The sequence below is a fragment of the Hyperolius riggenbachi genome, chromosome 10 (genome assembly GCF_040937935.1).
Source record: "Hyperolius riggenbachi isolate aHypRig1 chromosome 10, aHypRig1.pri, whole genome shotgun sequence".
In the NCBI taxonomy this organism is placed as follows: domain Eukaryota; kingdom Metazoa; phylum Chordata; class Amphibia; order Anura; family Hyperoliidae; genus Hyperolius; species Hyperolius riggenbachi.
The window spans coordinates 133978739-134005052 of NC_090655.1; the positions used below are offsets into that span (position 1 = coordinate 133978739).

Below are 26314 nucleotides of genomic sequence, written 5' to 3' on the forward strand. Positions count from 1 at the left end.
GCCAGCGGCCCAGCACGCAGTGTGTGAACAGGCAGCGGCTGAGTAATGCATGTGTCCCAACAGGCAACTACGAAGAAGGAGAATAGCAGACTCCCTGCTGTGGAGGTGAGAGCTATTCACGCACCCCTGCACAGTGAGCCAGGCTAGCCAGCCTTACTTCATGAAAAGTGCTGTGCACACTAGTTAACTCTTTCCATGCTGGAAACCTTGTGCTAAGCTAACCAATTCAATGTCTATTGAAAGCTGTTAAGGATATTAAGGATTTGTAGTGTCCTTGAGTTCAGGGGTGTAATAGTGTGTGTCAGCAGTGGGTCTTAAAGTGAACCTAAAGTCGGTTAAAAAAAAAAAATGAGATTAACTCACCTAGGGCTTCCCTCAGTCCCCTGCAGCCGATCGGTGCCCTCGCAGCTCCGCTCCGATGCCTCTGGACCCGTCGGCGACGACTTCCGGTTTCGCCGTTACCGGCCGACAGGCATGGGAACGCGAGTGATTGTTCGCGTTCCCAGCCTGTATATCGCCCCCTATGCTGCTATTTCGGCCAGGAGGTCGCAATAGCAGCATAGGGGGCGATATACAGGCTGGGAACGCAAACAATCACTCGCGTTCCCATGCCTGTCGGCTGGTAACGGCCAAACCGGAAGTGTTCGCCGGCGGGCCCAGAAGCTTCGGACCGGAGCTGCGAGGGCACCGATCGGCTGCAGGGGGCTGAGGGAAGCCCCAGGTGAGTTAATCTCATTTTTTTTTAACAGGCTTTAGGTTCACTTTAAGGCAGGGAACACAATTGTCAGAATCAAATGCACAACGACCTTGCCATTGATTTAATGATCTACACGGGGCTGGAGGAAGCCCCGGGTAAGTTCAGATTTCCACTTTAATGCTCTGCTCAAGGTCCCTCTAAAGTGTACCTGAGATTGCAATCATGGGTGTATTTATGCTCGCCTTCCTCCAGCCCTGTGTGGTGCCCTCGTTGTCTTCTCCAGCCGCTCGGTTCCCTTGTTCTCCCACTCAATTGTGGCCAGTTCTGCGCATGGACGGACTGGTCACGTGCGCACCCCTTCTGCGCTCCCTTACCTGGGAACATTCTGCATCTGCGCAGTACTACCTGGGAGCGTGACACAGAGTGTGGTTGACTAAGCCATGCATGCACAGAAGAGTGTGGCCAGACAGATTTCCAGGGGGAAGGGAGGGGAGGGGTGATAACAAGTGAATAACCTTTAACTGCTTAATACTGGGGGGGGGGGGATATGGTGAGTAAGCTGCCAACACATGCTATTGGGGGAACCTAGTCCTAGCTATCCTGAGGGCACCTACTCCTAGCTATCTATCCTACGGGCTCTTACACCTCCAATCCAAAAAAGCTTTATTGGCAGGACCAAATACATTTAACATTGCCAAATCAAAACAAAGCATTAACATGGGGGTGGGAATAAGGGAAGGGTATAGGGGGTTGGGGTATGTAGTCCTTAGGGTGTGGGGGATGTAAGGGACAATATGGGGGGGTTGGGATATACAGTCCATGGGGGGTATTGGGGGTATACAGTCCATGTGGTATCATGTTCCTCTCAGTTGGTGGCAGGCTGTGACATATCGGGCAGCTATTTGCACGGTTGTTTCCTCCTCCACCTCCTCTACTTATCCTGAGGGCACCTACTCCTAGCTATCTATTCTGAGGGCACCTACTCCTAGTTATCTATCCTGTGGGCTCCTACACCTCTCTACTTATCCTGAGGGCACCTACTCCTAGTTATGTATCCTGAGGGCACCTACTCCTAGTTATGTATCCTGAGGACACCTACTCCTAGTTATGTATCCTGAGGACACCTACTCCTAGTTATGTATCCTGAGGGCACCTACTCCTAGTTATGTATCCTGAGGGCACCTACTCCTAGTTATGTATCCTGCAGGCACCCACCTACACCTGGCTACCTATCCTGAGGGCAGCTACTCCTAGTTATGTATCCTGCAGGCACCTACACCTGGCTACCTATCCTGAGGGCAGCTACTCCTGGCTTCCTGTACTAAGGGCACCTACCCCATTCTACCTATACTGAGTGCACCTATACCAGGCTACCTACCTACCTATACTGAGTCTGAGGGTGTTTTAATTTTGGGGGGTGGGGGGGGGTGTATGATGTGTCACGTAGATCTAATCATTTGGCTTGACGTGTCACGACTTCAAGAAAGTTGGGAACCACTGTTGTAAATGGTGGCGGTGATGGGGTAGCTAGTGGCCAGACACAGCAGCCAGTGTGTGGGCCTGGGGAGGGGGGCCCAGGCCTGATGATGTGTGAGGGGCCCCAAAATTTCGGATGGCGGCCCTGCTAGCATGTGTGGATCCCAAATTGCTGGGTAAAGTAAAACTAATGGAAGCCGCAGCAAAGATTTCCACTAGTGCTATCTGTTTGCAACATGATTTTCTCCCAAGCGCAATTGCAATCCTGCTGCAGTCTCCATGCCATGGAGCTTCTACAGCAGTGGTCCTCAACCTTTTTAGCACATGTACCTCTTTGTGAGTCCGAAGTGGGTGTGGCCATTATATGATGTGGGTGGAGCCAAACACTAGTGAAATACAGGTAGTCCCTGGTTAACAAATGAGATAAGGACCGTGTCCATTTTGAACCCCAATCCATTCTCTTTTGTCCCCCTTTGTTCTCCCTATGCCTCTTTTGTCCCCCTCTGTGTCACCTCAGTTTGCGCCTCATTTGTCTCCCTCTGTGTCACCTCATCTCCCCATATTATCTCGGTTCTCCCTGTGCCTCTTTTGACCCCCTCTGTTCCCCCTGTGCCTCTTTTGTCCCCCTCTAGGTCCCCCTGTGTCACCTCTTGACCCCCTGTCCTAGCTAGGTATAGGTTCCCCCATTTAGGTATCCAGGTATAGGTTCCCCAGAATAGGTAGCAAGGAATAGGTGCCCACAGTATAGGTATCCAGCCATAGGTGCCCACAGTATAGGTTAGCAAGTTACAGGTGTCCCCAGTACAGGTAGCGAGCTATATGTGCCCCAGTAAAGGTAGCCAGGTACAGATGCCATAGTGTAGGCAGAGAGGTATAGGTGCTCCAGTATGGATAGCCAGGTACAGGTGGTGCCCCAGTGTAGGTAGCAAGCTATAGGTGCCCCAGAATCGATAGCCAGGTGCAGGTGGTGCCCCGGAATAGATAAGCCAGGTGTAGGCGGTGCCCCAGAATAGATTAGCCAGGTGCAGGTGGTGCCCCAGAATAGATAGTCAGGTACAGGTGGTGCCCCAGAATAGCCAGGTATAGGTTATGCCCCAGTGTAGTTAGTAAGCCAATGGGTGCTGCAGTATATATAACCAGGCAGTGCCCCAGTATAATCTCACGTAGCCCCATTCCCTTGCAGACACCTCCTGTCACCGGGCTCTCCTCCTCTCGCTGCGTCTTCCCGCTATGGTTACTTCCAGCAGCAACTCTGACATCCTGAGAGGCTGCCGGGTAACCATGGCAAAAGCATGCGAGGCGGCGACATGGACAGCCTGGACAGGAGGAGAGCCTGGCGATAGGAGTCCATGCAGGAACAGGGCTAAGTAAGTTGCTGCGCCCATGCCACCGAGCCTGCCCTGCCTGACACTTCTCTGCTGGGGGCGAGATCCACCATTTTGTCTGCAGTCCCTAGGGAAGCCCCTGACAGCTGCCAATGTACCCCCAGGGGTCCGCGGACCCCAGGTTGACAACCACTGTTCTACAGTATAAGGGCGCAGGAAAATCACTATGTGTTTCTCCCCCGCAAATCCAAAATTGAATTTTCCTCAAAAGCAATTACACCATACACCCAACAGATCGCAATCCAAGCACAGCAGAATCGCTATAGTGGGAATAGGGAAGAAATGCAATTGCATCACAGTGCAATTCACAATTGCACTTACCTTTTTTGCGTTTCATCCAGCAGGAGATGAACAGAGCACTGTTATCCTAAGGTGACTCCCACCCCTTGCCGTGCAGATAACAATTCGACATAAAAAAATGTTTAGACTTCCTTACTCATCGTACATAGGAAGTGATGCGGTATCTCCTCCATTCTCTTTCTAGATAAGCAAGTCAGCACAACTGCTTATGCTAAAATGCCATCTGAGGTAAATAGGAAATATCCACATATATTATTTCATGTTTAGCTGCATCCAAAACAAAAAGACAACATAAAAAACAAAAAATTGGCCAAATAAAAGAAATATAAAAATCACTACACATATCCTGTAATAAAATTGTAACACTAGTTTCTGCATTGGAAAAGTCAAGATAATATACGTATGTCTTGGGAATATTTGGATGTTTATGTGAGCCGCATGTATTTTATGTTTACAGGTTTGGAGGACTCACATAATTTTATAAACTTTAAATCATTTTTCATTTTTTTTGGAATGGAAGAAACTGATACGAGACACTCTAAATTGGTCAATTTGTTTGTGATTCATAATAACAAACATTAAAAAAACAAAACACAAATTCACATACATTTAAAAATAAATTAAATTACACACTACAACTCTTTCAGAAGTCTTGGAAGTGGTGCTTGGAGACTTTTGTATGTTTTGGTAAGTCAGCACAACTGAAAGACATTTGCCTAAAAGTTCAATGTGTGTTGTGACCTCACAGGCCCTGTGGCAGTGTTTTTGTCCAGTGTTCGCACTCTTCTTGTTCATAAAAGACTATTTTTAAACACTAGTAAAGTTTTTCAACACCGCCGGCAGAAAAGAATTCTTTGTACCAAGCCATTTTCAGCATTAGTCTCGGCTCTCTTCTTCCGTGACATCAGTTTGTCTTCTTCTGCCATTGCTTCACCATCATGCTAGATGCTCCTCCAGTTCCAATGGAAGATAATCTCTAGATTTGTAAACTGGGGAATATCTTTGTCAAAGAACTTTCAAGTCCGTTCTAGAAGGGAGGACGCTGGTCATTTGTGCATATAGACTGTCTGCAGCCTAAACTGTGCGAATGTGAGCCGGCTCCTCCCCTTCTTGCACCGCAATGCTGAAGCCGTGGCTCAGTACACTTTTCTTAACTGCTAGACCAATGAGGCCACCTCTAGTCATAATTCTGTTATTTCCAGAGGACTCTCCTCAATGGTATCTCTCAGCTTGTGCATCGGAGTGGACTTGGCAGATTCCGTGCGAGCATTTCGGTCATTAAAAATGCAATTGTCCGTGCTAAGAGTTTCCAGCGATCGCCCTAGGGCTTTTTGATCTTCTTCTGGCAAACTGCTAATATCAGACGACAAAAGGGTCCCTGTGCTGCCGTGTACAATGTGAATTCCGTCCGGCCCTTTAAGTTCTATCGGCTGTTTGTGTTTGAAGCGTAGTGACCCGTGTCTTGGGCTGTTATCCTCCTCTTCGTCCAAATCGTTCTGAATTAACTGGAACACAGAATAACAGGTGATAATATTCATAGCTCATAACTGATCTCCATTTCGTATGTCCCCAACAGCTTAAATTTTAGATCTCTTGGCTGGCTGTTTCATGGAAGCAACTGTCATTTTTGAAGGACTCCTATCACTAAATATTGTACAATGAAAAATGCATACATATAAAGTGTACATTTCTCCCAGTGCACTACAAAATACTTTTTTCTATGTCACAAAAGGCCGTCACCACTATGTGATTTTCCAAACACTTTTTACGCCTACCAGCGTTTTTTTTATGCGACGAGCATTCGTTTCCGTAATCACGCTAATTACATTTAGCAATGCGCATCGATAACAACCGTCACAGTGGATCGGATCATTACGATCTCCGATGACTACGCACAAAGTACCGCAATTACTTGACTTACATTCATGCCCATCCTGTAACGTTGCGTGACTTCGTCCACCGACACAAGATGGATCAGAGTACGCACGACATCAAGGGACGTCGCTGGATCCATCTATCTGCGTTGCTAGGGTGAGCATTCAGCTCTACAGTAGGTACTAAAAAGCAGACAGATCTGGCACATTTTGTCCGTCTCCTCATGGCAGATTTTCAATATTACCTTCATTGTTTATAAAAGCACTACCTTTAAATGATCTATACAAAGATGTTGGCCAACCTCCCTACTCATCTGCACACTGTTTTGGCAGTTGAATTAAGTCACTGCCATTCAGTATGTGCTTTTGAAAATAAAGAAACACCTGAGAAATCCCCCATGAGTAGATGGATTAGTCCGAAACCAGTCAGATTTTCACTACCTACTGCAAGTGACAGTGACATAAGCAAATAGTAATTTCTAGTTCATTTTACTATGAGAAAAAAAATGTACATTTGTCAAATGTGTTTTAAATGTTACAATATTTCTTGATAATTGTCCCAATAAACTCCCTCCCACATTCAGTAGATGCAGCTTGTGTCTATAATGCTAGGTACACACCATACAATTTTCTGTTAGATTTTCTCTTAGATTTACCTGCCAGATAGCTTTTTTCCATGTTGTAGGTAAATCTAACAGAAGAATCTAACAGAAAATTGTATGGTGTGTAGCTAGCATTAGACTTCTTTTTCACTAGGGAGTGCGATGGCATGCAAAATTGATCTGGGACGCAATCGCGCAACCTACATTTTTCACTTGCTGCGATTTGCGTCGTGACCCGAATCAGGAATGGAGCGATCAGGAATGGAGCGTAACCGAACCATTAATCCTGCAGCCCGACAACTGTTATTCACAAATTATCAGAACACACTGATGGAAAAGGGGCACTGCAATTTACATATAAATTGAGGTCCTTTTCAAAAATTGTCCGCAATCTGCTTTTTGAAGCGGATTGCCGCAAGTTGAAAAGAGGTTTTTGTGCCAGCTGAGTAAAAAAAAAATAATAGAAATGAAGCCCAAAATACAAATATAATCTCATGATTAATTCTACTACATAGACATATCATACTCGCGTAGATCAGGGGTGTCAAAATCAATCACGCAAGGGACCAAAATCTAAAATATAATCTAAGCAAAATTGTTTATTAAAAATTAACATTTATTGAATGACCATGGTGGGGTCTGGGCTCCTCCCCTTTCTGCAGAGTAGAGCAGTGGAGCAGTTTAATATTTACCTGCTCCAGTGCTGTTGCAGGTCTCTTCTGTTCTTCCTGACAGGCACATGCTCTATGCTGCATACCTCTAACTTCCAAAGGATGTCTAGTGATCAGGAGCTGGAGGTATGCAGCACAGAGCTGTGCCTGCCAGGAAGATCAGAAGAGATCCAACGCAGCACTGGAGCAATTAAATGTCACACAGTACTGGTGCGCTACTCTGTAATGTGAAGAAAAGGGTGTTTGGTGGCAGGAAGGAAAGGTGTTTTAACCCAAGGAAAGGAACCATGCTAATTTTGCTGGGTGTTCTTGTGAGTTGTTGCTGTGCCCCAGCTCAAACTGACAATGTTTCAACCAAAAACATTCCTTTACTGCTTACAATGATGCTCATAGGATGCTCTTGAGGGCCACATAAGATGGCAAGGAGGGCTGTAAGTCTTGAATTTGACACCTGCGACATAGATGTTTCATAGTAATCCCAAAAAGCAAACCTAGAATGAACATTTCTCCTATGTGACACCTTCACATCAAAATATAAAGGGATAGTCAGAAGAGAGAGTTGGATAGAAAGCACTCCATGCAGCCCCATTTCACCTATAGAGAAACACACCAGGCTGTATAGCCTGCACACCAGTGCCAAGCATCTAACCTCTGTGGCTGAGGATTTGTCACCAGAGCTGCTGGTGGCCTTCGTTACCATTCTTTGAGCTAGCAACTTTTTCAGCCTCATATAATCATCCAGAACGACTTTCAGAAGTGACCCCTGTGTAATAATGATGGTGAATGTTGATTTACACTAGATAGAATATTCAGATAAAATATACTGATGTTGCATACATAATCCAAACGCAAGTCTACCATTTTGGGAGTCATATCACCATTAAACCCACTTTTTTCCTAGTTGCATAGTATGGTTGAAAAATGCAATAGTCCATTACGATAACAGAGACAAAGAGGTGTTGAAAGGCAATAAAATGTATTAAAACCAATAAAAGAAATAAATGAGAGGTGGCTTACCCTAAAGATAACACAACGAACAATAAGAAAACTGGAAATTTTAATTTGCACAAAAGCAGCGCACGTAGGACTAACCATAGGCGGACTGGCCTGGGGGGACGGGTGGCCCCCCGGGCCGCCTCTTCATTAATCAATTAGGGCCGAAGTCGGGTTACTGTAGTAACTAAGGGAACTCAGCCACGCCCACAGCTCACTGTTACCAGCCCAGGCTGTCCTGTTGGTGCACCTCAGGCCAGAGACTGCAGGGCTTTGTATTGGCTCCCTTTTCTCTTGTCCTTCTCCTCCATTGGCTGCAGTGCTGATGATGCACTTGTTAAACTCCACCCTGCAACTTTCCAGAGCGGAGGATCAGCCGAATCAGAGACTGCAGACCACGAGGAGCAGCTCCCTGAATGTGTGCGATGAGCCCAGGTCAGCCCTCTCAAAGTCATGGAAGAAGTGTGTGTGTTTGTATATCACAGGGTGCCTGGGCTGCTGCAGGAAGCCTACATGGATGTGACAGGCAAAATGCAGAGCAATGTCCGTCTTGCACAGCAGAAGACACAGACTGTTCTGTGTGTCTCTGCATGAACTGCTGACCCTGCCTGCACCATGCTTCCACTCCTGCTGGGCTCCCTCCCCCGGACAAAGGTCTGGTCACTGGCACCTGGCAAGGCTGCATGTGAGGAGACAAGAGGGCTGGAGGTGATGTGCTGACCACAAGGGAAATGATCACCCCACCTCTAAATCTGATTGCCAGGAGGACACCAGTAACAGCCAGCAGAGAAAATCTATAGAAGCCAGGAGCAGCTAGTCCTGAAGTAATAATGAAAACTATGGGAGTTTTTTTTTTTTTTTAGTGTGAGGGGAGCTGCCAGGGCCAAGTGACAGACAGACGCAAACTCTTGTGGCTGAATCAGGCTAAAGAAAAAATAAATAAAACATAAGCTTTACTAATCCGGGGCTTCCTCCAGGACCTGGCAGCCGTCCTGTACTCTAGCTGCAGCTCCAGGTCTACAGGTCTACTCACAGGTCCAGGTCTACTCACACGTGGTCTCTAGTGTTCTGTGCAGGCACAGAGCTGCTATGCCTGCGCAGAACACTAGAGACCACGTGTGAGTGATTTACAGCGTTGCTCGTGCAGGAGCAGTGGATGCCGACCTAGCAAGGTCAGCATCTGCACCGGAGGGGACCTGGAGCTGCAGCAAGGGCACAGGATGGCTGCCAGGGGCTGGAGGAAGCCCCGGATTAGTAAAGCTTTTTTTTTTTCTGTAGCCTGATGATTCCTTTTACACATATAGATGAAGTACTGATGCAGCAGTCAGTTGTTATTTATATAGTGCTAATATCTTCTGCAGCGCTGTACAGAGTATATTGTCTTTTCACTTAACTGTTCCTCAGAGGAGCTCACAATCTAATCCTACCATAGTCATAGTGTATGTCTGTGTATATCGTGTAGTGTATGTATCGTAGTCTAGGGCCAATTTAGGAGGAAGCTAATTAACTTATCTGTATATTTTTGGGGTGAGGGGGGAAACTGGAGTGCCCAGAGAAAACCCACACAGACACGAGGAGAATATACAAACTCCATGCAGATAGTGCCCTGGCTAGGATTCAAACCGGGGCACAGGCGAGAGAGCTGACCACTACGCCACCATGCTGCCTGGTTGCAATGTAACGCAAGTATAAAGTGAAGTGAAGAGGGGTGGTTCAGGGCAGAAGCGGCGGTAGGTCTACAGCCTAAAGTGCTGCACTATATGAAATACTGTAGTATAATGCTGCAGTTTATTGATAATGTATGTGCTTTGTGTGGTAGGTATTAACCTACCACACAAAGCACATACTTTTTCAATAAACTGCAGCATTATACTACCGTATTTTATATAGTGCAGCACTTTAGGCTGTAGACCTACCGCCGCTTCTGCCCTGCCCCCAATCAACCTAGATTTTCCGTCCTGTCTGATTGACACTTTCAATTTCATCCACCCAGGTCAGTCCGCGCCTGCGTGCGATAACCACGAATTATAGACAAGACGGAAACCCCGGCCGTTGTCCCTCAAAATGTATTGTGCCCCCCTGATGCCTGTACTTTACCTGTCACACTGTTCACAGAGTGTCCTTGCTGTATTTCCGCATTGGCACGCCACGTGATTACTGGCATATACACATGGGGTGAATGTGTGACATAATTTGGGCTGAGGCTGCCATGGTAACGGGCCTCTAGTCTGTGTTTCCCCCCCAGGCCAAAAGGTCCCAGTCCTCCCCTGGGACTAACTTCCTCAAGTCAAAAATAAGTGCCAGCTGCATTTCTAGGCCGAGCATCGAACGCTAGAGCAATTCCCCCCCCCCTTTTTTTCAAGAGTGCCACGATGCGTAGAGAGACCCAGATACCCGAGTGGAGACGGATGTACTCTTCACCTGCCTTATTGATTGGTTGTCCCTATTGCATTCTTATTTTGTGAGTACCAGTTTTCAATCTGCTTACCTTTTACTACAGTCTAATGTACTACACCATCTGGGTTCCAAGTTGTCTCTGTGCATGGGCGTAGGGCCCGCGGTCGACATCGCTACCGGGCCCCGCTCCTGAAGAGGCGGGGGGCCCGGGGGCCATGCCCGTTTCTAGGGCCGTGCTGCACGTGCCGCCGCCCTGAGCGATATTGGGAGGGGGGCGCTGTAATGAAGGGGGAGCCGCAGCCGTGGGGAGGGCAGCCCAACCTCTCCCCGGGCCGCCCCTCCGTGCTCCCCCCTCGGAGTGCAGAGTAATGCGCAGAGAAGCGCTGTACACAACTACTCATCTCCCAGGTTCCAATCGCCGCTCACTCGCCGCTGATCTTCCCCTCTCTGCATAGCCGCTGACAAACGCGCCGCTTCCTGCTAAACAGGAAGCAGCATGTGTATCAGCATCTATGCAGAGCAGGAGGAGACTGGCGGTGATTGGAACCTGGGAGGTGAGTTCTGACTATTTACAGCGCTTCCCCCCGCGCTCACTCTGCAGTCCGAGGGGGGAGCATGGAGGGCAGCCTGGTGAGAGGAAGGGAGGGAGAGGTCGGGCTGCCCTCCCCGCGGCTCCCCCTCCATTATGGGGGTGGGGGGTGCACCTACCTAACCTATACTGAGGGGCACCTACCTAATCTAACCTATACTGGGGGGCAGCTACCTATCTAACCTATACTGGGCGCCAGCACTTCTCTAACCTGCATCTGGGGCACCTACCTACCTAGCTAGCCTATACAGGTGGCAACTATACTGGTTACCTATACTAGGGGACAGCTACCTAGCCTATACTGGGGGGCACCTACCTATCTCCCCTATACTGGGGGGCAGCTACCTACAGTGCTTTGCAAAAGTATTCGGCCCCTTGAAGTTTTCCACATTTTGTCACATTACTGCCACAAACATGAATCAATTTTATTGGAATTCCATGTGAAAGACCAATAAAAAGTGGTGTACAAGTGAGAAGTGGAATGAAAATCATACATGATTCCAAATATTTTTTACAAAACAATAACTGCAAAGTGGGGTGTGCGTAATTATTCAGCCACCTTTGGTCTGAGTGCAGTCAGTTGCCCATAGACATTGCCTGATGAGTGCTAACGACTAAATAGAGTGCACCTGTGTGTAATCTAATGTCGGTACAAATACAGCTGCTCTGTGACGGCCTCAGAGGTTGTCTAAGGGATATCTTGGGAGCAACAACATCATGAAGTAAAAAGAACACACCAGACAGGTCAGGGATAAAGTTATTGAGAAATTTAAAGCAGGCTTAGGCTACAAAAAGATTTCCAAAGCCTTGAACATCCCACGGAGCACTGTTCAAGCGATCATTCAGAAATGGAAGGAGTATGGCACAACTGTAAACCTACCAAGACAAGGCCAGCCACCTAAACTCACAGGCCGAACAAGGAGAGCGCTGATCAGAAATGCAGTCAAGAGGCCCATGGTGACTCTGGACAAAGCTGCAGAGATCTACAGCTCAGGTGGGGGAATCTGTCCATAGGACAACTATTAGTCGTGCACTGCACAAAGTTGGCCTTTATGGAAAAGTGGCAAGAAGAAAGCCATTGTTAACAGAAAAGCATAAGAAGTCCCGTTTGCAGTTTGCCACAAGCCATGCGGGGGACACAGCAAACATGTGGAAGAAGGTGCCCTGGTCAGATGAGACCAAAATGGAACTTTTTGGCCAAAATGCAAAACGCTATGTGTGGCGGACAACTAACACTGCTCATCACTCTGAACACATCATTCCCACTGTCAAATATGGGGGTGGCAGCATCATGCTTTGGGGGTGCTTCTCTACAGCAGGGACAGGGAAGCTGGTCAGAGTTGATGGGAAGATGGATGGAGCCAAATACAAGGCAATCTTGGAAGAAAACCTCTTGGAGTCAGCAAAAGACTTGAGACTGGGGAGGAGGTTCACCTTCCAGCAGGACAACAACCCTAAACATAAAGCCAGGGCAACAATGGAATGGTTTAAAACAAAACATACCGTATTTTTCGGACCATAAGACGCACTTTTTTACTCCCTAAAAGAGAGGAAAAATGTTGGTGCGTCTAATGGTCCGAATGTGCCCTCACAGCCTCCCCAAAAATGAATCCCTGGCAGTCTAGTGGTCCCCTCCTCCCTCCCCGTGCACAGCGGCTGCAGCCTGATGTGTCAGGCACCCTGCTCCATGTCGGATGCAGTGACAGCGGCAATGTCCCTGGTTCCTCCGATCCCTCCCTCCCGTGCGCGTCAGCCGCATCGTTTTGTCACTTACCCTGCTCCATCGTGGGTAAAGTGACTGCAGCAATGTCCCCGATGATCCACCGATCCCTCCCTCCCAAGCACAGCGGCTGCATCGTTGTCCCCGATGATCCTCCGATCCCTGTATGCGTGGCTGCTTTAGATTTTGTCACGCACCTTGCTCCATCGCACGGGTGCAGTGACAGCGGCAATTTCCCGGGTTCCCTCCTGTGCGCGGCGGCTGCAGCCCGTTATTACTCAGTCTGGCGTGTCCCGGGAGCCGGCTCTTTTATCCACACTTCGGCAGGCATTTTACTACATTGTAGCTTTAAGGGTCCCTTGCATGATGACCTCATCAAACAAGGCCCTAGAGAGGGATATAAGGCATTGCACACTGCAGCTGTCACCGCTCCTGCAATGGAGCATGCTGGGTGACATTAACATGCTGCCACCTCTGTGCATCTGAGGGAGGGAGGTATCGGGCATCACCTGGGATCATTGTAGCTGTTCCCTCTCCCAGGATGGAGCATGCTGGGTGACTGTAGTGTCCTTTAGTTTAGCTTCCACTGTTAGTTCCCTGCTGTTGTAGTGTAACATAGCTGGAAGGAAGGAGGAGCAGCTGGGATTAGTGTTGTGTAGTGTAGGGAAGTGTAACCTAGCTGGGGTAAGGGGGGTGCAGCAGGGATTAGTGTAGTCTAGTAAGCAGTGAAGTGTAATGTAGTTGGGGGTGGACAGCAGGGGTTAGTGTAGTGCAGTTGGGGGAAAAGGTCTACAAGATGCCCCGACCTATATTCGCATCAGGTTTAGTATATATATTTTTTTCCCCGATTCTTGTCCTCTAAACCTGGGTGCGTCTTATAGTCCGGAGCATCTTATAGTCCGAAAAATACGGTATCCATATATGTGTTAGAATGGCCCAGTCAAAGTCCAGATCTAAATCAAATCGAGAATCTGTGGCAAGATCTGAAAACTGCTGTACACAAAGGCTGTCCATCTAATCTGACTGAGCTGGAGCCGTTTTGCAAAGAAGAATGGGCAAGGATTTCAGTCTCTAGATGTGCAAAGCTGGTAGAGACATACCCTAAAAGACTGGCAGCTGTAATTGCAGCAAAAGGTGGTTCTACAAAGTATTGACTCAGAGGATGAATAATTACGCACACCACACTTTGCAGTTATTGATTTGTAAAAAATGTTTGGATTCATATATGATTTTCGTTCAACTTCTCACGTGTACACCACTTTGTATTGGTCTTTCACGTGGAATTCCAATAAAATTGATTCATGTTTGTGTCAGTAATATGACAAAATGTGGAAAACTTCAAGAGCGCGAATACTTTTGCAAAGCACTGTATCTAACCTATACTGGAGGCACCTACCTAACTAACCTATACTGGGGGCACCTACCAATCTAACCTATGCTGGGGGTAACTATTCTGGCTACCTATATTAGAGGCACCCACCTAGCTAACCTGTACTGGGGGCATCTGCCTATCTAACCTATACTGGGGGCAACTATACTGGCTACCTATGCTGGAAGCACCTACCTGGCTAACCTATACCGGGGGCAACTATACTGGCTTACCTATGCCTGGCTACCTATACTAGGGGGACCTATAGCTGGCTGCCTATACTGGCTACCTATACTGGGGGGGACCTATACTGAGTGCAACTAGACCTGGCTAACCTATACTGCGGGCACCCATACCTTGTTCTGGGGGGGGGGGGGCGCAATTTTTACACCCTCGCCCTAGGTGCATTTTAGTCTAGTAACTGCACTGCCGGGGGCTATGTGTTGGTTACGTCCGGCTGTTTGGGAGCCGAACACAAGCAGGCTCTTTAAATGGAGCCGAGCGGCCAATCCAGAAGAGCCGATTATGGTACTACCAGGAATGCCGCTGGCTATGCAGAGAATCTGCAGCTTGTCACGGTTGAGGGTACAGTTGCCACTGGGCTGAGAGACACTGGAGCAGAAGTGACTCTCATACATCCCCAGCTTGTGAACCCGGAGCAGTACATACCTGGGAAAATGATTGCTGTCAGAGGAGTTGGAGGTGTCGCCCCAGCCATACCCACCACCTTGGTCCACCTAAATTGGGGGGCCGGCAGCGGAATGAAAGAAGTTGGGGTAACCGACAAAATCCCCACCAACGTTTTGCTGGGTACTGACCTGGGACGGTTAGTGGCCCGGTATGAGCCTACTCCAAACCCCGTGGAGCCTGCATCCCCAGCAGAAGTTCAGGACTCTTGCAAGGTACTGTGTGATAATGCTGTGCAAGTGGGGAGTGCTGGCGAGGTCCCAGGGGCTATGGACTGTGTACTAGGAGCCAGCCCTAGTGATTCTCCGGTGCCTAGGCCTGGAGTGGGACATGTTGATACAAAGTATGCAGAATCTGATAATGTCATTTATGACGCACAGACTATCGATGCGATCGATGCAGGAACCGTTGATGCTACTGGTGAAGTGCTTAGTAGCACTGTGTATAATGCTGCAGATAATGTTGATGTTTTATGTGAGGGCCCAAATGACAATATATGTAGGGCTGATTATGCTGATGTCATATGTGTTGTGCTACATAATGCTGTGTGTCATGTGGACACTCCGTCAGCTGCAGGAGTAACCAGCGGCGCTCGCTGGGCTGCAGCGGATGGATTGTCCACTGAAGGGGCAGATGGCACCAGGCCAGATCTTTCCCCTTCAGATGTTTTTAAGACCAAATGTGACATGATTTATGATGTGTGTAATGTGGGCGCTCCCTCAGCTGCCGTGGTAACCCGCAGCACTAGCGAGTCTACAGCAGAGGGACTGTCCACTGTCAAATGTTGCTGGGTCAGCAACATCCACTTCGGAACCTGGCCCTGAGGGCCCAGGAGCCTCTCCGTCTGCAGCCTTCCTGGAATGTGTGACAGGCAGCATTGAGCTCTCTGGGGCTGTTCGATTTGACAGCAGCCTGGAAGAGCTCAGGGAACTAGCCAGCAGGTCACCAGCTGGGAGGGGCGGGCTGAGAGGGTTCCGGAAAGTTATTCCCTCAGAGCTGTCCGAAGTGAAGGAGGCAGACCGGCAGATAATCGTTCCCCAAAGAGACCGAGAGATAGCTCCTGCCACTATAGAGAAAGTGCGGGTAGTGACGGTCGGAACCCGTCCCCAGCTGCAGCACTGTCTCTATGGTCGCGAATTCACGGTCGTCACTGACCCGCATTCCCCTGGTTGGTTACGTCAGGTTGCCAAGGGCAACGACACCTTGCCTAGCTTTCCAATCGTGTAGCTTGGAGCTAACTGACAGGTGGGGCACCCTCCTGAGGATACTAAAGGGTTACCCCACCCCACTACCCCACGCTGGCAGGATAATCTGGGAAGATCATCTGCCTTGCACCATTCTAAAGAGGGGAGGTGTGGTGATATATTGAGGTGCTGATGATATTAGGGAATACAGGAACATATTTGTCATTTTTCTGTCTGCTATATCTCACATGTGTATTCTGCTTTGAAGCGATGGTCATCTGGCTGTACTACATTTGCATCTAAAGGGACTTCAGTGAATAGAGCTGGGGTGTTAGCCTCCAGCAAAGACATTGGTTAATTAGACCATGGCAGAAGTGAAGGGTTTTGTTCTACCTTATCTGGAGTGGAAGCTTGGAAGTCATTGACAACTGAAACATTTACACTTCTGTTGAAGGCTGTTAAAGCATTGTGAAAAACTCTAGACTAGCCAGGAAGAGCCTCCTGTGTGTTAAACACTATTTCGTTGTGAGGAAATTAAATTATTGGTGGAGGTGCTAACTATATCCTTATCTTTGATCAGCTAGGAAATACTGTCAACAATGGGGTTGTCACCTGTAACTTGGACTAGGGAAGTCTTTTCATGTATGTGGGCTATAGTACATTTTTCACATGTGGATGTTAGATCTCTGGAAATCCAATTATGAGGATGTAATTAAATCTAGTTCCCCCGTCCAAACAGGCTTACAGCCTCAAGGCAAATATTTCATTATAAAAACCAGGGGACAGATACCTCAAATCAGTCTACCCCTGACGGTAGCTGGAGCCGGGCTCCCGGTCTAAGCTAAGTGGGCTCCTGATCCAATCAGAATTGTGTCCGTCCACAAAAAGTCCAAGGTTCTTCTATCTGGATCCCTGTATTTGGGTAAGCAAATTGCTTGGTGTGTATTTTTGTAACTTTTATCTTTGTAACTTTTTACTTTGTTTTGTAATCTTTTATATATATTCTGTTCTGCATTGTTCCACTTTTTTCCCTGGAATATTAAATTATTATTTAATAAGTTTGACTTCTGCTGTACTAAACTAACACTCATAGCCTAGAGGAGACTGCAGTGTAACTGTGTATAAGTCCATGCCTAATTGTATGCTTGAGCAACACTACCATATGAAATTGTAATTGCATTGTGTGTGGGGGCGTTTGTCATACGTTGGCCTAAAGCGCGCAGCTGACTCAACGTACGAAAACGCCAGTGCGAGTAGCTCGACAGCAGAGTAGCGAACAGTATCGTTCGGAACGACTGTTAGTGGTTTTGCTTCACTACAGTGTAAGATTGGAATTGTGTGTGTGTGGGTGCGTGGGGTTCCCGTATTCGGCCTAAGCGCAAAGCTGACCCGAATACGAAAACGCGGATTGCGCGCTGAGGACTCGACAGCAGAGTGGAAGTGTATAGCGAACCGCTAGTGGTGGCAGTGAGAGGTGTTCTAAGGGGTCCCAGCCTTGTTTTAGCTCGAACAAGGCTGCTCCCCGCTTGATCTGGTCAAACCCGCAGTCGGGAAACGTATACGCAGGCGTGCCACAGGCCGGTTCCTGACACCGATGCTTTCCAAAAAAGAGCCGGAATTACCATCTGACTCCTATCTCCTGCTCACCGCCGATCTGAGGTATGTTGCATTTGTGGGGAAATCTGCTGCCAACAAGATTGCATTTATGGGGAAATGTGCTGCCAATCTCATTGCATATGTGGGGGAATGCGCTGCCAATTTCATTGCATTTGTGGGAAAATCTGCTGCAAATTTCATTGCATTTGTGGGAAAATGTGCTGCAAATTTCATTGCATTTGTGGGGAAATCTGCTGCCAATCTCATTGCATTTTTGGGGAAATCTGTTGCCAATAAGATTGCATTTGTGGGGAAATGTGCTGCAAATTTCATTGCATTTGTGGGGAAATCTGCTGTCAATCTCTTTGCATTTTGTGGGGAAATCTTCCATGAATCGGATTGCATTTTGTGGTCGGCCAGCCCTCCACCATGTGGTCTGGAAAAAAAACTGCCCTCCATGCCCTCAAAGTTGGACAGCACACTGCTAAGCTCTTGTATATTTGGCCCCACCCATGACCACGCCCGCATGCTGTTGTGATCGTCCTCTTTTTTTGGAAATCAAAATATGGTCACCCTAGTGTTGGAGGACCCCACCCCGCCGCACATGTAATGCAGATAGCGCCGGCAAATCAGCAGAAGCATCAGCATAGCAGGAGCGTCTGTGTTGCCTTGGAAACGAGGCTCCCTTCCTGCTTCCTGTAGCCACGCTCAGGCGCATCGCCTGGGGGCCTGTGCCGGGAATGTGGCTTTGGGGTGCCCCTAATCCCGCCTCTGCCCCTAATCCCGCCAGGGCTGGACCCGTTCGCGGACAGATGTATTTGGCCCATTGCCTGCACTTTGGACAGCATCTCAGATTGTGGTCAAATTTTTCCCGTCCCCTTGTGTTCGGATTGTTCATTTGTGATGGATTGAACGCGCTTTGTTTGCCTCTGAGGAAGCGGCCTCTGGCCGTGAAACACGTGTCAGGCATATTATGGTTCTGGTATTGGATGTCTTACTCATATGACTGCAATCAAGTATATGTAATATTTATGAAGAATTAAAGAGACTGATGCTGTTCCTTTAAAAACCCTGGGTGGACTGTTTTGTGTATATTTAATACGTATTGGGGTGGAATTATCTGTATACTCTTTTTTTTATTTTTTTTCCTCGGTTGTCTATAGCGACAGTGTGTGCTGATCTCTGCTACCTCTGGTATGTTGACTATAATTTGTTGCTCTGTGCCTGTAGGGATAGTAAACTAGCTGCAGTGTGTGCTGATCTCTGCTACCCCAGTATGTACATTATGATGTTACTCTGTGCCTGTAAGGATAGTAAACTAGCTGCAGCGTGTGCTGATCTCTGCTACCCACAGTATGTACAGTATAAGCTGTTACTGTGTACCTGTACTGATAGTAAACTAGCTGAAGTGTGTGCAGAACTTTGCTACCTCAATTATGTACAGTATAAGCTGTTACTCTGTGCCTTTTACTGATAGTAAACTAGCTGCAGTGTGTGCTGATCTGTTACCTCCAGTATGTACAGCATAAAGTGTTGCTCTGTGCCTATACTGATTGTAAACCAGCTGTATTGTATGTATAGTATTGGCTGTAAAGCCTGGTACACACATACAATTTTGAATAGCCAATTTTACTACTTCTAGGTATTATGAGAGCGCAGCTCTATTCACAGTATTCAAAGTCTCTTGGCCCTCATACTACATGCAGTAGTAAAATTGGTCAGTGATTGACCCATCAAAATTGAATGTGTGTATGCATCTTTATTCTATGCCTATACTGATAGTAATCTATCTAATTAAAGGCTAGGGGGCGCCATCTAACATTTTGCTGGGCAGGCCCATTATTATTAGGTTACACCGCTGTTAAGTTCATGTAACTTGGTCCCACCCATGGCCCCGCACACTCCCTGCATGTCCACACCCATTTTTGCCACGGCGCACTGTGTGCGCCGCAGGTCCTTCCCGTCCCCGGATCTTTTAGGATCCTAGCAACGCCCTTGTTTGCTATAAAGGGATTCTACTGTAATTCCTTCAGACTGGCATCTTGCTACTAATTGCCCTATTTCCTCTGGGTGCTGCGTATGTTTGCAAATTGAACGTGGCACCCATGCTGCTGCAAAGCTGAATTGATATAGCCATGCCATGCACAGCTATAGGGATTCGGATATGTGTGCGCGTCGGGTGTTGCGGGGTGGGGGGTGGCTGTTGTTGCTGGGGGGGGCACATCCAGATTCCGCATCGGGGCCCAGAGGTTTGTAGCTATGCCACTGTCTCTGTGTTTTTTGTTTTTTCTTCTGAAGGTACAGCTCTACTGTATCACACCTACAACAAGTCCATCATGATCAACCAGACAAATAAATTGGTACAATACTTTCCTGCACCTTCGTATATCCTAGTTGATCGTGAGGAAGGCAAAGACGCCTTACAAGGCTTGGGTATATTAGCAATAAAAGGGAAAAAAATATTTCTCAACTCCATATGGCACCATGCTTTAGGCCCCAAAAGTAAATTTTGTATTTAGTTTGTATATTCTACAATAGTCATTAAGAATTGGTTTTAAACTTTGCCTTTCTTCAGTGTTGTTGCCCTGTGATTTACCATTCCAATCAAACATTTATTTAAAAATAAAATGTCATAATAAAGACAGTGAAATTGTAATACATGTTATAAATGTACAAGCAGTATGACAATGGAAGAGCGTGCATGAGCTATTTCAAACATTCCTGAATTATAAATGCAAACTAATAAAATAGAATAGGTTTATCTTTGTATATTTGTAGAAATACATGAAATCATCCATTGCACAGTAAAATATAATGGCAAAAAGTAAAAGAAGCTAAATGTATAGGGCACAGAGGGCGAGGATCACCCCTCAGTGGAAATGGGACCTAAAAGTATTTGCCCGTGAAAAGGACAACCTATAGTTAAGGTTATACAGAGATCTTTACAAAGGTTATACAGAAATCTTTACAAAGGTTATCAACCTCACCCACCTTGATAGGTCCTTCACGCATGATCTGTCCCAATTTTGCAATGTTGTCATATTCTTGGATGGCAGCACGGAGGTAGCGATCATCTTCTGGTTTGGTGGCTGTAGGTTCTCGGCCAAAAGTACCCTTTTAAGTACAACAAGTAGTCATCAAAAATGTTTTACAGTTGAACCCAAATCAAAGAAAACTGCTAAACATGCAGTAACATCACAGTAGTAAATGTTTTAAGGCATCACAAGGTGGAAAGTGACAACCTTGAGAGTACAGTACAATATCTGTATAGTAAACTCTGATATAGTAAACCTCTGCCTATAGTAAACTTGAGTTCCCAGCATGAGCCTGTATGAATATACAATGTATAACAAATTCTGATCTAGTAAACTTCTGATATAGTAAACTACTTGGCCAGGTCCCTTCTCCCTAGAGTTTACTATAAAAGGATTCTACTGTGGTAGATATGAAAAGTTGGCAGGGGCTTAGTTCTCTTTCAGTTATGTCTAAAGAGTAAACTGAGAAAACCAGATGTGACAGGCAAAACATGTCATGAATAAAGGACTATTATTAACTTCCGGTAATCCAGAGTCAGGCTGCGGACGGAAATCCGCAGCTCACAGTAGTAATCCTGAGCCTGAGTGAGTTATATGCAGGAGCTGCTGCAGATCTTTCTCTGGTATGTTTTTTTTCTTGTTTTTAGGATCTAAAAGTTTGTGATAATATTGCACGGCTTTTAGAACCTAAATCTGGAAATAATCATAATGCCTGAGAGGTTCAGTCAACTAAAATTCCAATCCTAATAGACTAAAGGTGGGTACACACGTCAGATAGAAGTCTTTGGAAAATGAAAGATCACAGACCAATTTTACCCCCTTTCATGTAGTATGAGAGCCATACTCTACATAGTCTATTCTATGGAGCTGAACTCCCCATCAGATAAAAATCTTTGCAAGATGCTGCACACAAAGATGCTGTACACATGCAACAGATCAGTATATGCAAAAGATCTGTTCCTGCAAAAGATCCATTCCTGCAAAATGCATTCATAGTCTATGATATCTGCAGATCTCATACACACCTTGTTTAATGGACAATTATCTGTAGATCAGATCCACCAGGTTGGATCTTCAGATCGGTAGATAATTGTCTGATCTGCAGATGAATGTCCATTAAACAAGGTGTGTATGGGATCTGCAGATGTCATAGACTATGAATGCATTTTGCAGGAATGGATCTTTTGCAGGGATTGATCTTTTGCAGATACTGATCTCTTGCGTGTGTACAGCATCTTTGTGTGCAGCATCTTGCAAAGATTTTTATCTAATGGGGAGTTCAGCTCCATAGAATAGACTGTGAAGGTATGGATCTCATACTACATGAAAGGGGGTAAAATTGGTCTGTGATCTTTCATTTTCCAAAGACTTCTATCTGACGTGTGTACCCACCTTTAAGTGTACCTACCTCTGCCTCCCATTCCCCCAGGCTGCTAAATCACTCCTTAATCTTGATCAGTGTTTGCTGATCACGAAACTTGACATGCAGTTAGTCTATAGAGCAACCATAGAGAACTCTCCTGTATACATAGCAGTGTTGCCAATCTTTCACATTATTTTTTACTGAGAAAGACATAAAAATTTACTGACAAAGGATATTTTTTACTGATAAAAATCCCTGTGCAGTGCGTAAACATGGGTGTAGTTATGCAACAGAATGTGGGCATGGTCATGGGTGGGGCCAAATATACATGACCTTAGCAGTGCTGTAAAAGATCTGCCGGGGGAAGTTTGAGCTCTGCCAAAATACATGTAATCGGACAACATTTCACCAAAAATACACGTAATCTGGCAGAGGTTCCTCCAAAATGCACATAATATGGCAGTGGTTCCACCAAAATAGATGTAATCTGGCAGCAGTGGTTCCCCCAACATACACATAATCTGACAGCGGTCCCCAAAAATGCACTTAATCAGGCAGCAGCGATTCCCCAAAAATACAGCAGTTCTCCCAAAAAGGTGCCCCCAGTATAGGTAGCCAGGTCTATAGGTGTCCCCGTATAAGTAGCCAGGTCTATAGGTTTCCCCAGTTTAGATATCCAGGTCTATTGGTGTCCCCAGAATAGGTAGCCAGGACTTTAGATGTCCACAGAATAGGTAGCCAGGTCTTTAGGTGGCCCCAGAATAGGTAGCCAGGTATTTAGGTGTCCCCAGAATAGGTAGCCAGGTCTTTAGGTGTCCCCAGAATAGGTAGCCAGGTCTTTAGGTGTCCCCAGAATAGGTAGCCAGGTCTTTAGGTGTCCCCAGAATAGATAGCCAGGTCTTTAGGTGTCCCCAGAATAGGTAGCCAGGTCTTTAGGTGTCCCCAGAATAGGTAGCCAGGTCTATAGGTGTCTGCAGGATGGCTAGCCAGGGCTTTAGGTGTCCCCAGAATAGGTAGCCAGGTCCATAGGTGTCCCCAGTATAGCTAGCCAGGTCTTTAGGTGTCCCCAGAATAAATAGCCAGGTCTTTAGGTGTCCCCAGAATAAATAGCCAGGTCTTTAGGTGTCCCCAGAATAGATAGCCAGGTCTTTAGGTGCACAGTTTTTTACGGATGTGCCCAATCCGCTTACGGATTTTACAGACACTTAAATTTAATTACACATTTACGGAATGCCCGTAAATTTACGGGCGGTTGGCAGCACAGATACATAGTGAGGGCTCGTTTCCACCATAGCGAATCCGCATGCGGCGACGAGATGCGGATTCGCTTGTTACACTGAAGTGGCCGCGGCTGTTTCCACATGTGCGGCGTGCGGGAGCGATTTGGCGGCGGGCCAAATCTGCACGACGGGACCCACCGAATTCGCCTGCGTCGGGAATCCGTGCGAATCGCCGCTAATGTATTTAATAGTAAAAACGCATGCGTTTGTTACATGTGTTTTTACCCGCGATTTCGCACCTTTTTCAATGTTATTTTGCCCTGGCAGTGTCATGGTTAATTTCGCATGGCACCCTGCCATGCGAAATCGCGTTTAAAAACACATGCAGAAACGCATCCGCATGCGTTTTTACAAGCGTCGGAATGCCGGCGAAATCGCGTCGCAACAGTGGAAACGAGCCCTAAGAAGTAGAAAAAAAAGCCAGAAACCCCAATAGTGGTTTCCTAATGCGCCAACCCAATTTTGTATTCTCTTTTACTCACTTGTTTTCCTTTTGCATTTATCTGAGGAAAATACACCTCCTCTGGATCTTATTCCAGTTTGTCTCCCTAGGACTAGGCATTGAAATTGACTATGCTATAAGTCAGCATTGGCACCCAAACCAAGGACTCTTACCAATAACTCCCTAGGTGCTTAGTTGCCATCAAGCTTTGGCACCCAAACCACTGTGCAAAAATCACCCGCCTCAGTGTCAGGGACCTCCAACCAGTCTTTCAGCAATCAGCCATTTCCATTTAAAAAATGTGGCTATGATGCTTTAGGATAGTCAGCCATACTTTTAATCCTCTCTTAAATGCCCAATTTCTCTTAAATATGCAATAAAATGCAAGAAATTGTATCTGCTACAACAGACTACTGTATTAAAAGAGAACTCCATGAAGTTTCAATAGATTGGGCATACAACAGGAATAAGATTTTACATGTTTATTTAACTTTAAATGCTCTTTAAGCTTCATTGACTACAAATATTTTCTCTGCCTAGCTGGCTATTTGCCTGAAGGAGTCAGAAGGTAAGCAGAGAAACAGATTGTTTGCAATACAACTTCAAGGTCAATAGCATTATCTTTAAACACAAGGAAGTATTGGAGGCAGTTAGTTCAACACAAAACTAAGCAACTGACATGATGCAAAAAAAAAACAAAAAACGGCATCCATCATATCCTCTCGTTTTTTTTAGATGTACACTGCCTAAAGGCACTGGGGTCTGTAGCTTCTTAGCTTTGGCACTGTATGACAGCTGGCTTTCATGGTCAGTAGGCATTCTTAGAGTTGGGCCGAACCTCCGATTTTAGGTTCGCGAACTTTCGCGGAAGGTTCGGTTCGCGTTAAAGTTCGCGAACCGCAATAGACTTCAATGGGGAGGCGAACTTTGGAAAAAATAATTATGCTGGCCACAAAAGTGATGGAAAAGATGTTTCAAGGGGTCTAACACCTGGAGGAGGGCATGGCGGAGTGGGATACACGCCAAAAGTCCCCAGGAAAAATCTGGATTTGACGCAAAGCAGCGTTTTAAGGGCAGAAATCACATTGAATGCTAAATGACAGGCCTAAAGTGCTTTAAAACATCTTGCATGTGTATACATCAATCAGGTAGTGTAATTAAGGTACTGCTTCACACTGACACACCAAACTGTTCACTGAACAGAACAGGTATGCAGTGGCGGGTTCACTGAACAGAACAGGTATGCAGTGGTGGCTTCACTGAACAGAACAGGTATGCAGTGGTGGGTTCGCTGAACAGAACAGGTATGCAGTGGTGGGTTCACAGAACAGAACAGGTATGCAGTGGCGGGTTCACTGAACAGAACAGGTATGCAGTGGTGGGTTCACTGAACAGGTATGCAGTGGTGGGTTCACTGAACAGGTATGCAGTGGTGGGTTCACAGACACAGTACAGGTATGCAGTGGTGGGTTCACAGAACAGGTATGCAGCCAGGAACAAGCTAAGCCTAACTAATCTTTCCCTATGAGAGACAGTGCAGCAGCTCGCCCTACTCTCACTAATGCAGGCAGGCAAACGAGTCACCGTAATGGCCGCCGCTGCCTGCCTTATATAAGGGGGGTGGGGCTCCAGGGGCTAGTGTAGCCTAATTGGCTACACTAGGCCTGCTGACTGTGATGTAGAGGGTCAAAGTTGACCCTCCATGGTGCATTATGATTATGGGGCGAACCGAACTTCCGAAAACGTTCGCCTGCGGGACGCGAACGCGAACCACGGAAGTTCGCATGGAACCGTTCGCAGGCGAACCGTTCGGCCCAACTCTAGGCATTCTCTGCAGCTAAATGTCAGCTATAAGTGGAAACACAAATACAAATATTTCATGACATATTGACTTATACTACCAGTAAATTTACTTTCCATTTTACAGGTCTTTGACACTGTTTAAAGACACTGCCCCACTCCCTATAATGTATGGAGTCCGCAATACATGACAGGTGGCCAAGTGCATCACTACCTGCATGGTATATGGTGAAAGAGCCCTTTCTATTAGTGTACGTAGTAGAAAAAAATACACTTACATGAGTTCTTGCTGGGCTGTTCCACAGATCAGTGATTTCACTCAGGTTCTCAGGTAAGTCATCTTCATGCTCTGCTTGTGCTGCCAGTTCTAAGTTTCTGCAGAAAGGATCCAACCATACAGGATTTGCCCTACAAACAGAGAGAGGTCTGAGATCGCAGAGACAGAGAACTGAAAAATCTTTATTGATCACTTAGAACAGTATTGTATACATAATATATAGTCGCCATAGCTCTGAGCAGGTGATTCTCTAGAAAACCATTGCCTTTACAGTATAGTGGTTTTACATTTGGGTTTAAACATCACTAGGATGAACTTACTAATAAGCAGAAGTTTGACTTTTGTATAAATCAAATGTACAGTAAACACTATATGCTTACTATGTACTATATACTTATTATGTATAAAACAAAGAATTGTTATAAAACAATTTTTGCTGCCTCCTAAAAGCCCCTAGGAACCAAATCTAGTATACAGGTGACTGGCAGAATCTCCCAGCCACAAGTCAACCAACATAAATGCCCTCCTACCTCTATCATCCCAGCATAATTTGTGCCAGCAAACTTTAGGGGGCAAG

At 46.5% G+C, this 26314-nt stretch overlaps 1 protein-coding gene and 1 long non-coding RNA gene across 10 annotated transcripts in view; one reads left to right on the forward strand and one right to left on the reverse strand.

Moving 5' to 3' along the window:
• Window positions 1-26314, forward strand: part of LOC137536155 (uncharacterized) — a 138494-nt gene that overhangs the window by 43200 nt on the left and 68980 nt on the right. The gene's annotated exons all lie outside the window — the stretch shown is intronic.
• Window positions 4463-26314, reverse strand: part of CDH23 (cadherin related 23) — a 1682716-nt gene continuing 1660864 nt past the window's right edge. For all 6 annotated transcript variants that reach the window (XM_068258239.1, XM_068258230.1, XM_068258228.1 and 3 more), the window contains 3 exons: window positions 25739-25868; window positions 20532-20654; window positions 4463-5363 (listed from right to left, as the gene is read on the reverse strand). In XM_068258239.1, the coding sequence (XP_068114340.1) occupies window positions 5040-5363; window positions 20532-20654; window positions 25739-25868 (577 nt within the window). In that variant the 3' untranslated portion in view covers window positions 4463-5039. The remainder of the gene's footprint in view (window positions 5364-20531; window positions 20655-25738; window positions 25869-26314) is intronic.